This window comes from Scomber japonicus, chromosome 1, assembly GCF_027409825.1.
Source record: "Scomber japonicus isolate fScoJap1 chromosome 1, fScoJap1.pri, whole genome shotgun sequence".
In the NCBI taxonomy this organism is placed as follows: domain Eukaryota; kingdom Metazoa; phylum Chordata; class Actinopteri; order Scombriformes; family Scombridae; genus Scomber; species Scomber japonicus.
The window spans coordinates 36622860-36637277 of record NC_070578.1 but is presented as its reverse complement, the minus strand read 5'-3'; the positions used below and the strand labels follow the sequence as shown (position 1 = coordinate 36637277).

At 44.1% G+C, this 14418-nt stretch overlaps 1 protein-coding gene across 1 annotated transcript in view; it reads right to left on the bottom strand.

Annotated features, from left to right (window-relative positions):
* Positions 1-1200: 1200 nt before the first annotated feature.
* LOC128364350 (alpha-2Db adrenergic receptor-like) overlaps positions 1201-14418 on the bottom strand; it is an 18326-nt gene continuing 5108 nt past the window's right edge. The window contains exon 2 of the mRNA XM_053324909.1: positions 1201-2349. Coding sequence (XP_053180884.1) covers positions 1201-2349 — 1149 coding nt within the window. The remainder of the gene's footprint in view (positions 2350-14418) is intronic.

Below are 14418 nucleotides of genomic sequence, written 5' to 3'. Positions count from 1 at the left end.
GAGTGATATAACATCACTCGTAGCCTTGGACTTTTTACTCCCTCTGCTGCTGCTGCTGCTGCCGACACTCATATCTCTGAGTCTCGCACCTGATGATTATCTCTGTCTGTTCTGAGAGAAGAAAGCAACAGATGAACCTTTTCTTGCACAAACTATCCTGCAGTTTGTATGAAGTGATTGATTACATTGTTAATTAATGGTGCTTCCTCTTGTAGCTTGCTGTGCTGGGTCAGGTCAGGGTTCGGCACTCAGTCTCATCAGGTTTGACACTTCTGCAGAGACGGAGGAGACGTGAGCTTTGAGTCATCCAGGCTGCAAGGATCTGCCCGGTTATCTCATCCTGAGCTTCGGAGGATAATTATCCATCGTGGTCTGAGCCTGAGGTTGATTATATTATTCACACTCAGTAATAGTTTGGCTCACGCTATTCTTCCTTTCTTTCTTTACTTCTCTTTTGTCCTCTCTTTCTATTTACAGCAGCTCAGCCCATCTGCTAGCTGCACATGAATTTTTAATGCCTTTGCCCCGGAGCTGTGCAGTGTCAACAGAACATTGCTGTTGTGTGTTAAAGTCTGCTAACTTTCCTCTAGCTCTCGTCTTTATGCTTTAACTTTTTCAGCGCTGCCACTGTTTAATTACTCTGAGGGGCAAAAAAAATACATTAACAACTCACTGTGTATTTTTCAAAGTGCAGTTAGTTTCTTATAAATCAGCGTTTTTTGTGTCAATAATGGGTTTTGCAGAGCCCAGTTAGTCTCTTTGCTACGGAGCACAGACATCTCACTGCTCCATCGGGACACAGTTCACTGCCCTGCAGCCTTTTTCCTCTAATTAACATTCAAGTTGCAAAACACAAGTTGTAATGTTTGAACCCTTGTTGCATCAACAACCTGCCTTCACACCATTAATGTCATGATCACCTTCCTCCGGTTTGTTTTATACTAGAATAGAAAGTGATTATTTAATACATTAGAGAGTAGAGAGTTTAATAATAAATCAATACTCCGGCTGTATGACAAGCCCTTTAATGTCGGTATGACAGCACAGTGGAAAACAGGATTAAAACCGTGTGCACACATTTGTGTTGTGTATATTTCTGTGTGTGTATGTGTGTATGTGTGTGTGTGTGTGTGTGTGTAAGCTGAAGGCACTCACACACTCACACACACACATACACACACATAACGTACATTCACATTTTTATGTTCGTTTATGGGTTGGGAATAAAATCTTCTTGAAGGCCCTCCTGAAGTCTCGGTTAAAAATAGTGTATATGATGGGATTCAGGCAGCTGTTGCAGTAACCGATCCAGAAAAAGAGGTTGAAGAGCGTGTCGGGGATCGTGCAGTTCTCCCTGCAGACGGCATGGAGGCTGTAAGTGAAGAAGAACGGGAACCAGCACAGGACAAAAACGCCCATCACCACCGCCAGAACAAACGTAAAGCGCTTCTCCCTCATCTGAGCCACTTTGTTTTTGGACAGAGACATCTGCCGGCTACGCAGAGACACGGGAGAAGGGAGGAGGAAGTGGGAGCAGTGGTCAGATGACGCCCATGATATTGAAGCGCAGGAAGGAGGAGGCTTCAACCTGTTTCCTGCCCCCTCAGCGTCATTCACCTCCTCTGTTTTCACCCTCACGGCGGCTCTCCTGGGGAAGCGGAGTGAAGAGGGAAACGAGGAAGTGGTTTTTATCTCGCAGTTCTTCTCTTCTAAGTCAATATCATCCAGTTCTCCTCTCTTGTGGCTGCTGCTGTTGCTGTCTATGTTGGAGGAGCTGTGTCGCTTCACGGGCCGCGGGCTGTCCAGCTCGTACTGGGGTTTCCCGCAGATCCCGGCTCCCTTTCTTTGACAAGTCCTGGCGGTGCCTTCGAAGCAGGTCTCGGACTGCGACGGCTGCCGCTCCATCACGTTCTTCGCCACGAACACGGTAGAGGCCCTCTGCTTGGCGACGTGGTAGATCTTACAATAAACCAGTATCATGATGACTCCCGGGGCGAAGAAAGACACGAGGCAGGAGGACAGGATGTACCACGTCTGGTTGTTGAGAAGACACTCTTGCCTGTGCGTGTCGTCGCCCTCGTCGCCCGCGTCCAAATCCCAAGTCTCCTCTTTCTGCGTCATGAGGAGCGGCGGCGAAGAGATGACGATGGATATGAGCCACACGACGCTGATCATCGCTTTAATCCGTTTGGGCGTCCGTTTGCGGTTATAGCTGACGGCTTTAGTGACGGACCAGTAGCGGTCGAGGCTGATGGCGCAGAGATGGACGATGGAGGAAGTGCAAAAGAGGACGTCCAGAGCCAGGTAGAAGGAGCACCAGGTGGAACCAAAGTACCAGTAGCCCATAACCTGAAAAAAAGAAAAGACGAGAAACCAATTAAGATACGTTGATTGCAGATTTAAGCACCAGTCATGACTTGCAGAAAGAAAAGAAAGAAATGTCTTTTTATATTCTATTCTTCAGTCAGGTTTAATCAGCCTGGGCGGCTTTCAGCGAGGCACCTGAAGGATTATTTCACTTCAAAATAAAATCTCCAAGTCAATATCTCATTACCGCCATGTTGTCTGAAACGTTTTTTCCCCAGTGGCTCCATCTCAGCTCATCTCAGGCGGCTTCAAAAAAAAAGATTGAAGCCGCCGACAATCTTTTCACAAAAAATATCCGACACACTCTTCCGCAGCAGCAGCTTGTGCTTTCCCCTTTTTGTAGTCCTTTGCAATGATATGAAGGATGTCTAATGAGGAAGGGCTGACATTTACCTCTTCATCAACTGTATGTTCCTCACTGGCAGGAGCTACAAAAAAAAAAAAAAAAAGAAAAAGAAAAGGAAAATAAAGTAAATATTGGGCTTTTTACTGAAATTGCTTTGGCTGCAAATCATTTGGAAGATGTTGCATTGGGGGAACTTCATTTCCAGTTTATTGGTTTTGGAGCTGACAGATTTCTGCTTGAGTAGTGGAGGAGAAGGCTGAGATGGAGCTATTGAAAGTTTTGTATTTGGCTTTCTCCCCTCCTTGTCCTTCTTCCCTTCCCTCCATCCTTCCTTCCTTCCCTCTGTCCTTCTTTCCTCCCTCCCTCTTTCCTTCCTTCCTACCTTCTTTCCTTTCCTTTCCTTCTGTCCTTCTTTCCTTCCTTCCTCCCTTTCCTTCTTCCCTTCTTTCTGTCCTTCTTTCCTCCCTCCCTCCTACCTTCCTTTTCTTCCTTCTTCCTCCCTTTCTTTGCATTCTTCTTCCCTTCCCTCCTTCCTTCCTTCCTTCCCTCTGTCCTTCTTTCCTCCCTCCCTCCTTTTTTGGGGCTTTGGGATGAAATTGCTTTGGCTGCAAAACATTTCGGAAGATGTTGCATTGGGGGAACTTCATTTCCAGTTTATTGGTTTTGGAGCTGACAGATTTCTGCTTGAGTAGTGGAGGAGAAGGCTGAGATGGAGCTATTGAAAGTTTTGTATTTGGCTTTCCTACAAAACTTCTTTTAGAGATTTCACGGTTGGTTTGCTGAAACCGCCTTTTAACCATCTTAGTTTAGTGTAGTAAAAGTTATCCGTATAATAGTTGTTGAGATATTTAACTGAAAAGCACCGATGTTAACCTCATGGTGGCGCTAGAGCAGGGGCGTCAAACATGCGGCCCGTGGGCCAGAACTGGCCCGCTGAGGGGTCCAATCCGGCCCACTTTCCTTCCGGTGTTCTTTTCCTTCCTTCATACCTTCCTTTTTTCCTTCCTTCCTGTCTTCCTTCCATCTGTCCTTCCTCGCTACCTTCCTTCTTTCCTTCCTTCCTGTCTTCCTTCCATCTGTCCTTCCTCGCTACCTTCCTTCTTTCCTTCCTTCCTTTTTTCCTTCCTTCATTCCTTCCTTTCTTCGTTCCTTCTGTCCTTCCTCCCTACCTTCCTTCATTCCTTTCTTCCTGTCTTCCTTCCATCTGTCCTTCCTCCCTACCTTCCTTCCTTCCTGTCTTCCTTCCATCTGTCCTTCCTCCCTACCTTCCTTTTTTCCTTTCTTCATTCCGTTTGACGAATAAAGTGGGTTTAATTGGTACTGTGACTCCATTTAAGCCCACGTTATGATTTATTTACTAAATATAAAAGCAATATTGATTTCAAAGAATTAAAAACAGCAATATATGTATTCAGTAACATGTTAAATATTAAAAAATGAGGAAAAAACCCTCCTGAGTAAAATCTTAAAGGTCTGACTTCAGATGTAACCTCCTTTGTATTCATCAACATTTTCATCAGTAACTTTCATTTAACCCTCCTGTCGTCCTCCCGGGTCAAATTGACCCCGTCTGTTTTGACTGTTCCTTCCTTCCTTCCCCTTCTTTCCTTTCCTTGCGTCCTTCTTCCCTTCCCTCCATCCTTCCTTCCTTCCCTCTGTCCTTCTTTCCTCCCTCCCTCCTATCTTCCTTCCTTCTTTTCTCCCTCCCTCCCTCCTTTTCTTCCTTCTTCCTCCCTTTCCTTGCATCCTTCCTTCCTTCCCTCTGTCCTTCTTTCCTCCCTCCCTCCTTCCTTCCTTCCCTCTCTCTCTCCTCCCTTCCTTCCTCCCTCCCTCCTTTTCTTCCTTCTTCCTCCCTTCCTAACTTCATTCCTTGACTTGAGGACAACAGGAGGGTTAATTACATATTTTTTTCTCAGTAGCTTTAACGGATTACAGTTACATTTATATTGTAATTAAATTGAGTTACGCTGTTAAATGAAACTAGCCACTCCCCAACAAACAACTGGTCACTGTTACCCTTTTTTGCTGAGGAGTTATAAAAGCTTATTAATAATTTAGAAAGTGTTCACAACCTTATAACAAGCCACTTATAAACCATTCACAAAGCCGTTATAAGGGTAGACTTATTGTAAAGTGGTACCATGAATTGAATATCTTTTTTTTTTTTTTTGCTGTATGTTTGACTTAACAAACAATCTGAAGGTGTCACCTTGGCTTCAGATGTGGAAAATGGAAATCTGCATGTTAACTTTTCTATACAAACTCTCTATTAAAGCAAAAGACATCACAGTTTTTATTCATATTGCTTTAGTTGAAATATGAAATATGCTTCAAAGCTGTTGCCAAAGGCTTCTGTGACCCAGGCTTATTGAACAAACTGGCAGCAGTACATGATTTTTTTCTTCTTTTTTTTTTCTAAAAGCAAGCTTCGACCTTCTAACTAATCTAAAAAGTCAAAGTTTGGAGCACACAGCTGTCAATCTGTATATAGAGGCGCATTTCTAGCCTCCGACTCCTCTTATACTGAAGACTTCACTATAGCTGACTCATAGGCTAGCAAGCACCTGCAACTGAAGAGCTCCATTACTTCCATTACAGCTTTCCTCCGGGGGAAGAAATCAATAGCATGTGAGACGGAGGAGTGGAGTGGTTTGCTTTTTCTTTGAGCCATGCTAGTGCTAAGTTGATTTCAAGAAGTGGCTTATTGTAGTTTTAATCAGGAAAATGATGAATAAATTATGAGAACAATAAACAGCTGCAGCCTCAGTTTAGAGGAGAAGAGGGTCTGACTCCAAGCTACTCAGAAGAAATGTTGAGCCTGTTCAGCATTATTTCGAGCTAGCATTATATGCACCATGACGTCTATCTCATCACCGCTTCAGCCCTTTTTTTTTTCATTTGGTCGCAAATTAGTGGAGTTAGAGTTTGTAAGTACACCAGGCGTTCATTAAAATAACACTTACCTGATGGCTCGGGAGACGGGATCTCGTGCACGGTAGTTCAGTGATCTCGTGAGATTTCGACGATGTTTACAGCTTTAGCAGTAGCAGCAGAGTAAAAGCCATCAGGTAAGTGTTCATTTTAATAAACTCCTGTCGTCCTCCCGGGTCAAATTGACCCCGTCTCTTTTGACTGTTCCTTCTTTCTTCCCTCTTTCTTTAATTTTTCCTTCTTTCTTCCCCTCCTCCCCTTTTTCTTTTCTCCCTCCTCCTTCCACCCTTCCTTGCTTCTTCCCTCCCTACTCCTTTACTTCTTTCCTTCCTTTCTTACTTCCTCTTTTCCTCCTTACTCCTTTCTTTCCTTCCTCCTTTCCTTCTCTCCTTACTTCCTTCCTCTTTTCCTCCTTACTCCTTTCTTTCCTTCCTTCCTTCATTCCTTCCTCCCTTCCTTCTCTCCTAAATTCCTTCCTCTTTTCGTCCTTACTCCTTTCTTTCCTTCCTCCCTCTTTTCCTCCTTACTCCTTTCTTTTCTTCATTCCTTCTTCCCTTCCTTCTCTCCTTACTTCCTTCCTCTTTTCCTCCTTACTCCTTTCTTTCCTTCCTCCCTTCCTTCTCTCCTAAATTCCTTCCTCTTTTCGTCCTTACTCCTTTCTTTCCTTCTCTCCTTACTTCCTTCCTCTTTTCCTCCTTACTCCTTTCTTTCCTTCCTTCCTTCCTTCCTTCCTTCCTCCCTTCCTTCTCTCCTAAATTCCTTCCTCTTTTCGTCCTTACTCCTTTCTTTCCTTCCTCCCTTCCATCTCTCCTTACTTCCTTTCTTTTCTTCATTCCTTCCTCCCTTTCTTCTCTCCTAAATTCCTTCCTCTTTTCCTCCTTACTCCTTTCCTTCCTTCTCTCCTTCCTTCCTTCCTCTTTTCCTTCCTTGACCTGAGGACAACAGGAGGGTTAATAAACTCCTGGTGTACTTACAAACTTTCCAAAGCATCGATTTATGAGTAAAGACTCTATTTGTACTACTGTAGAAGTTTGATAACAATCCAGGCATTATTAGTGGGGTCATTTACCAGATACACTGGTGGTCCCGTTAGCGCCTGTACTAAGACATTCCCTGATAGCTCTAACTTCACTAATTTGCGACCAAACCATCGCTTTAAAGTTGAAATCTATAAAGGTGACCACGCTTTCGCCATCAGGGCCCCTTAACTTTGGAGCGACCTGCCTGAGGAAATATGGCTCGCAGAATGGTAAACTTCTTTTAAATCACTTCTTAAAACTAATTTCAACAGACTTTAGCTTTTAAGTGATGTCGTTCGTTGATTGTTTGTGTCTTATTATTCCATTATTTATTTATTTTTTACTTTATAATCTTTGTCATCATCTCCTTACTGTATCCACTGTCTTCTACTTTCATCGGCCGTGTTACTGCTCTCACTGTTGTATGCCCTTTGCTTCGTCTGTCAAAATTATTATTCATATCATAATTATTATTATGATATTAACTAAATTCACATCTTTTATTCATTTAGCCTCAACTTTGATCGCAAGGTGAATAGTGGTCAGCAGTAGAAGAACAAGTCAAGGCTCAACCCAGTCTCACAGCAGTTTGTAAAATAGTCACAAAATTCAATCCTTTAAATCCTTAAACCCTTACCTTTGTTATATTTTTACACATGTTTAGGTTAAAATGCTATTAATAAGGTAATAGCACTCTAAAATGTTAGAGAGATCCACCAGGCATAGAAACTCATCATTATTCCATTGTCATATGGTTCTGTGAAAATCATATAATTCAGTCCGACCTGCCTGTTTTCCCCTTTCCGCATTACGTAATCGCACGTGCACCCCTACCCAGAAGAGAGTCTGTTGTGGATCCACGGCATTATAATACATCCATGATACACAGAGATAGTCGTAACCAGACAGTAATGAGTGACAATGACAGACAAAAGCGGGCCACAGCTCCCACGGGGAAAAAGAAAAGTATATCAGTAAAAAGCCACCACAAAGAAAGAGCTTGATGCAGTAAGAGCAAAAACAAGAGTCAATATCGGCTCTGAGTCTGATGAAGCTTCATCCAGAGCTAAAAAGGGATGAAATGGTCACGGAGGTTCTGCTGGAAAGGTATTTTAATTATAGGGATGAAGGGGTTGTTGCTGTTCAAGTTCTTTCAAAGTGCTGTGTGAAATGCATGAAAGATAAAAGTCGCTTTAATTCGTGTTCACAGACAATACTTCTCTGTTTTTTTTTTCATGTCACACAGCACAACTTTCAAAAGGCAGTAAATTTCACCATAGCAACAGTCGCTATCGTCAGAAACCCAACAGATTTCTCCCAATCGAAGGTGAAAGAATTAAAGCCAGTGGCCGTAACATTCACCCATCGTTTCATTGAGTTATTGAAGACGCTTTAGTGTTTTTTAGAGTTGAGAAAATGTTCAGAATATAAATAAAATTGGCAGCAAATGATCCAGTCTGCCTGCGAGACTGATAAAGACACAACAAGGGTAAAATCTCCTGGTTAGATGTTGAGTAATTCAGCGGTTATGTTAGTCGTAAAAAACATTACAGAGTCCTGTGCTCCCTAAAAAATACATGCTGCAGGCACAAAAAGTACTTTCCATTGGTATAAATTAGTTGCACGGCGTGACACGAAATAAATGGACAATTCGTGACTGAACAAACAGGAAACACGGACAATAAATCAGCCTGACAGTTTGATCTTAAGCACCAGAAAGGCTGTTTCCTTTTAACATGCGTGAATAATAAAAAAAAAAAAAGAAAAGAACAACAGACCTGTGTGAACTCAAAGCACTTGCCTATTAAAAGCAGAGGGAAAAGAAAGTAAAAGTGACAGGGGAGGAAGCTAAAGGTAGTTTTTAAGTATTAATGGTGGATGAAAAAGCAGGAACCAAACCACTAACCTGTTATTACTCAGATTAGAACATCTGAGAGGAAAACAGCGGCGACACATCAAGTAGACACCCACCAATTTCATGGTAGAAAAGATATCATTAAATTGTCTGAAATTATTCAAAAAACAGGTTTAAAGTGGACCTATTATGTTCATTTCCAGCTCTATATTTTTATACTGGGACTCAACTAAAGTAGCATTGTGTGATTCACAGTTCAAAAAGCTCTTTACTTATCTTTATGCCGCCCCTCAGTTCAGCCTCTGTATTTAACAGGCAGTTTTAGCTCCTGTCTCTTTAAGGACCCCCTCCCCTCCCAATGGGGCAGCCACATCAGAGAAGAACTACTAAATCACTATTATTGTTACCAAGAATTGAGCTTAATGAGCAGCACTAAACACCCAACAATATACCAACATATGGAGATATTTGGAGCTCTTTGTGCAGCGGATCAGTTAAAAAGCCATGAAGAGAGGATTAGTACAAGCTATTTGATGAAGACCTGGAGGCAATCAGCACACCTCCAACAGATGAAGGTGTGTAATGGAAAAAACACTCACAGCATGCCAGCTCCACTAGAGTTATGGCTCAGTGCGACCACAATGAGATTTTTGATAAATAATCATCAGTAAAGTGGATATAATGATTAAATGGGTAAAGGCAAATAACAGTCTGAAATGTTCAGAAAATCGTTTTACTGTAATGCAGCCTTTAAAACCAGGAGAAGAAAACATCTTCTGTATCACCATATTACGCTATCCAAATTAAGACGATATCTAGTCTCATATCACGATATTGATACGTGCTGCTGTAGTATGTTGTACAGAGAAAGAAAAAGAAAAACAGCATGGTTCACAGGCGGGTGCTGATTCAGTGTGTTGATCAGAAGTATTTCAGAAACTAGTTACTGTGATGTTTCAGTATCTACACCAGGCGGGGAGTTCTGTTCCTCTGAAATGAAGCCAACACGGAAGTAACTTAGAGCTGCATTCTATCAAAAGGCCACCAGGGGGCGACCGTCTCTATACAAGTCAATGGAGAATTCACCAACTTCTCACTTGATTTCTAACCTCAGTAAACGTTTTCAAAATGTGTTTATGGTCTCAATCGCTAGTTTAAAGCCTTCTTCAATGCAGTATGATGTTCATTTGGGACATTTTGGCCTCCCTGATTTTATATGTGACGATAAAGCAGGGTATGCATTAGGGCGTGGCTACGTCGTGATTGACAGGTTGATTGACCAATGTCCTCGAGATCCAGCCCTCGCAACCATAGCAACCTCCCCCGCTCCGCCCATGGCCCCGCCTCATGCCCATATAAGTAGAATCCGTGTTTTTATTTTTCCCAGCATGCACCTGAAATGTTCAAGATGGCGCTGCCTAGATTCGAAACTATTGGCTTCCGAGCAGCAGTCCACAAACCGATGGGTGACGTCACGGATGTTACGTCCATTTCTTTTATACAGTCTACGGTTTACAGACCAAACTGAGCCACAGCAGCACATGTTGAAGCAGAGACACACAGTATGAGCAAACATCTGAAGCCTTAAAGATTCACGGGAGGACGACACGAGGGTTAAAGATATTGTTCACCACTGTCAGTGTCATTATAGTTGTGATGTAGACTCCACCACCCACTGGAGTTATAGTTCTTTATGTGGACGGGCCTAAAGAGAGATTTTAATTAAGACTTTTTTCTTTTTTATATCAAGCATCGTCGTTAATTCAGATTGAACATATAAACACGACTTTGTGTTGTTTTCCTCATGGGGGAAAACCAGAAGCTGAATTATTAATATGTTTCTTAGATCTGAGTGAACACTCACATCAACAACACCAAAGGGAAAAAAATGGATGAATGATGTCATGCAAAACACTTAACCTTCCTGTCGTCCTCCCGGGTCAAATTGACCCCGTCTGTTTTGACTGTTCCTTCCTTCCTTCCTTCCTCCCTCACTTACTTCATCCTCCCTTCCATCTTTCCTTCCCTCCTTCCTCCCTCCCTCCCTTAATTCATTCCCCCTTCCTCCCTTCCATCCTTCCTTCCTCCATCCCTCCCTCCCTTACTTCATCCTCCTTTCCATCTTTCCTTCCTTCCCTCCTTCCTTCCCCCTTTATTTCCTTCCTTCCCTCCTTCCTTCATCCTTTCTTTCCTTCCTTCCTTCCTCCCTTCCTTCCCTCTTCCTTCCTTCCTCCCTCCTATCCTTCCTTCCTCCTTCCTTTCCTTCCTTCCTTCCCTTCCCTCCCTCCTTTCCTTCCTTCCTTCCCTTCCCTCCCTCCTTTCCTTCCTTCCTTCCCTTCCTTCTTTCCTTATATATACATATATATAGTCAATAATTATAAGTGTTTTGTGTTTGTTATGTACGTTGGCATCTGTTTGAATGACTAATGTAGAAAAGGGTCGGTGTAACAACCAAATGCTTCAGCCTACACCTTTTCGGTCAGAAACTGCTTTATTCATTTATTTAATTAATTCATTTCTTTCCTTTTGGTTTTGTCAGTGTTTCTAAGAGAGATGAAGAAAACAAGGACACAAGATTATTTACTTTATTTATACGTGTGTGTGTTTGAAGTTTAATGACTGAAAAAGACAAACATGTTTTAACCTTCCCGTCGTCCTCCCGGGTCAAATTGACCCCATCTGTTTTGACTGTTCCTTCCTTCCTCCCTCCCTCCTTCTTTCCTTTCCTCCCTCCTTTCCTTCCTTCTTCCTTCCTTCCTCCCTTCCATCCTTCCTTCCTCCCTCCCTCCCTACCAGCTTTCCTTCCTTCCTTCCCTTCCATCTGTCTTTCCTCTCCTCCCTTCCTTCCTCCCTCCTTTCTTTCCTTCTTCCCTTCCATCCTTCCTTCCTCCCTCCCTCCTTCCCTCTTCCTCCCTTCCTCCTTTCCTTCCTTCCTGCCTCCCTCCTTCCTTCCTCCCTCCTTCCTTCTTCCTTTCTCCCTTCCTTCTTCCTTCCCCCTTTCTTTCCTTCCTTCCTTCTTTCCTTCCCTACCTCCTTCCTTCCTCCCTCCCTCATCCCTCCCTCCTCCCTCCCTTCCTTTCTTCCTTGACTTGAGGACAACAGGAGGGTTAAGACATAGAAACACTACAGTATGTGCTCTAGAGGCTTTCCACGTCACACTTAAAAGTTAATAAATTGGATCTCGACTGACTTCCAAACTAGTTGTGATATCACAAAATCATGTTCACAGACTCGTCCCCTAAAAAATGGGATATTCAGCGACTACGGACACATTTTTACACTTTCAGCAGATGAATGTGGAAACGGCCTTCTGGTGTCGAATATTGCTCATACATCACTCTGCAGAGAAACAGCTCAAACATCCAACCGAGGGAACAAGAAGAACAACTTTGAGCGGAGGGGGGACTTTAACAAATCAAACAATCAAAGGCTGCTTTGTCACCCATGTTTTTTTTTTTTTTTGGTGCTATGAATAGATGCACAGCAGATGTTCACATTCAGTTTAAATGATTTGTTCATGTTGTCTTGAAAGTGGTTTTAGGTTTGAGAAAAGGCTCGTGTACCTCCCGCAAGCATTTGACATTTTACAAATCTTTATCACCTGCTGCTACTTTTCGGGGTCAGTAAAGTGCAAAAATGATGGCTTTGACTCCAGTTCAGTCAGTTCAATGCCCCAATAGTCATTACACAGCAGTATGATGAAATGGTGTGAAGGAGGGAGGGAAGGAAAGAAGGAAAGGAGGGAGGAAGGAAGGAAAGGAAGGAGGAAGGAAGGAAAGAAAGGGGGAAGGAAGGAAGGGGGAAGGAAGGAGGGGAGGAAGGAAGGGAAGGAAGGGAAGGAAGGAAGGGAGGAAGGAAGGAAAGGAGGGAAGGAAAGAAGGAAGGGAGGGAGGGAGGGAGGGAGGAAGAGTTCAATTCAGTTCAATGCCCCTATAGTCATTACACAGCAGTACAACGAAATGGTGTGACATTTTTGCCCAAAGAAGGAGGGAAGGAAGGAAAGGAGGGAGGAAGGAAGGAAAGAAAGGGGGAAGGAAGAAGGAAGGAGGGAAGGAAGGAAGGGAGGAAGGGAAGGGAAGGAGGGGAGGAAGGAAGGGAGGGAAGGAAGAAGGAAGGAAAGGAGGGAAGGGAGGGAAGGAAGAAGGAAGGAAAGGAGGGAAGGGAGGGCAGGAAGGAAAGAAAGGGGGAAGGAGGGAAGGAAGGAAGAAGGAAGGAAAGGAGGGAAGGGAGGGCAGGAAGGAAAGAAAGGGGGAAGGAAGGAAGGGAGGGAAGGAAGAAGGAAGGAAAGAAAGGGGGAAGGAAGGAAGGGAGGGAATGAAGAAGGAAGGAAAGAAAGGGGGAAGGAAGAAGGAAGGAGGGAAGGGAGGGAAGGAAGGAAAGAAAGGGGGAAGGAAGGAGGGAAGGAAGGGAGGGAAGGAAGGAAAGAAAGGGGGAAAGAGGAAGGACAGAAGGAGGGAAGGAAGAAGGAAGGAAAGGAGGGATGGAAGGAAAGGAGGGAAGGGAGGAAGGGAGAAGGAAGGAAAGGAGGGAAAGAAGAAGGAAGGAAGGAAAGAAGGAAAGAAAGGGGGAAGGAAGAAGGAAGGGAGGGAGGAAGGAAGGAAAGAAAGGAAGGGAAGAAGGAAGGAGGGAAGGATGGAAGGGAAGGAGGGAAGGAAGAAGGAAGGAAGGGAGGGAAGGAAGAAGGAAGGGTAGAAAGGAGAGGGAGGGAGGAAGAGTTCAATTCAGTTCAATGCCCCTATTGTCATTACACAGCAGTACGATGAAATTGTGTGACATTTTTGCCCAAAGAAGGAGGGAAGGAAGGAAGGAAGAAGGAAGGAGGGAAGGAAGGGAGGGAAGGAAGGGAGGAAGGAGGGAGGAAGAAGGAAGGAAAGGAGGGATGGAGGGATGGAGGGAGGAAGAAGGAAGGAAATGAGGGAGGGAGGGAGGAAGGAGGAAGGAAGGGAGGAAGAAGGAAGGAAAAGAGGGAGGAAGGAAGGACAGAAAGGGGGAAGGAAGGAGGGAAGGAAGGAAGCGAGTGAAGGAAGAAGGAAGGAAAGAAAGGGGGAAGGAAGAAGGAAAGGAGGGAGGAAGGAGGGAAGGAAAGAAAGGAGGGAGGAAGAAGGAAGGAAAGGAGAGAGGGAGGAAGGAAGGAAAGGAGGGAGGAGGGAAGGAAGGGAGGAGGGAGGAAAGAAAGGAGGGAGGGGGAAAGGAAGAAGGAAGGAGGGAAAGAAGGAAAGGAGGGAAGGAAGGAAGGAAGGAAAGGAGGGAAGGAAGGAAGAAGGAAGGGAGGGAGGGAAGGAAGGAAGGAAAGAAAGGGGGAAGGAAGGGAGGGAAGGAAGGAAAGAAAGGGGGAATGAAGAAAGAAGGAGGGAAGGAAGAAGGAAGGAAAGGAGGGAAAGAAGGAAGGGAGGGAGGGAGGGAGGGAGGGAGGAAGAGTTCAATTCAGTTCAATGCCCCTATTGTCATTACACAGCAGTACCACGGCATGGTGAGTCCCCGGTGGCCGATAACACATAAAACCAGCAGCGAACAATATTCATAAAACAACAGAAAATGGGACACATAAAAAACACGATAGATAAAAAAAAAGAAGAGAGAAAATAAAAATGGCGGTAATAATAGACGGTAGCATCCAGTTAACCCTCCTGTTGTGTTCGAGTCAAGGAACGAAGGGAGGAAGGGAGTAAAGGAAAGAAGGCAGGGAGGGAGAAAGGAAGGAAGGAGAGAGAAAGGAAGGAACGACAGAAGGAAGAAAAGGGGATGGAGGACGGACGGACGGAAGGAAGGGAGGAAAGGAAACAAGGAAGGTAGGAAGGAAGGATGGAGGAAAGAAGTAAGTAAGGAAGGAAGGTAGGAGGGAGGGAGGAAAGAAGGTAGGAGGGAGGGAGGAAGAAGGAAAGAAGGAAGGAAGGAAGGAA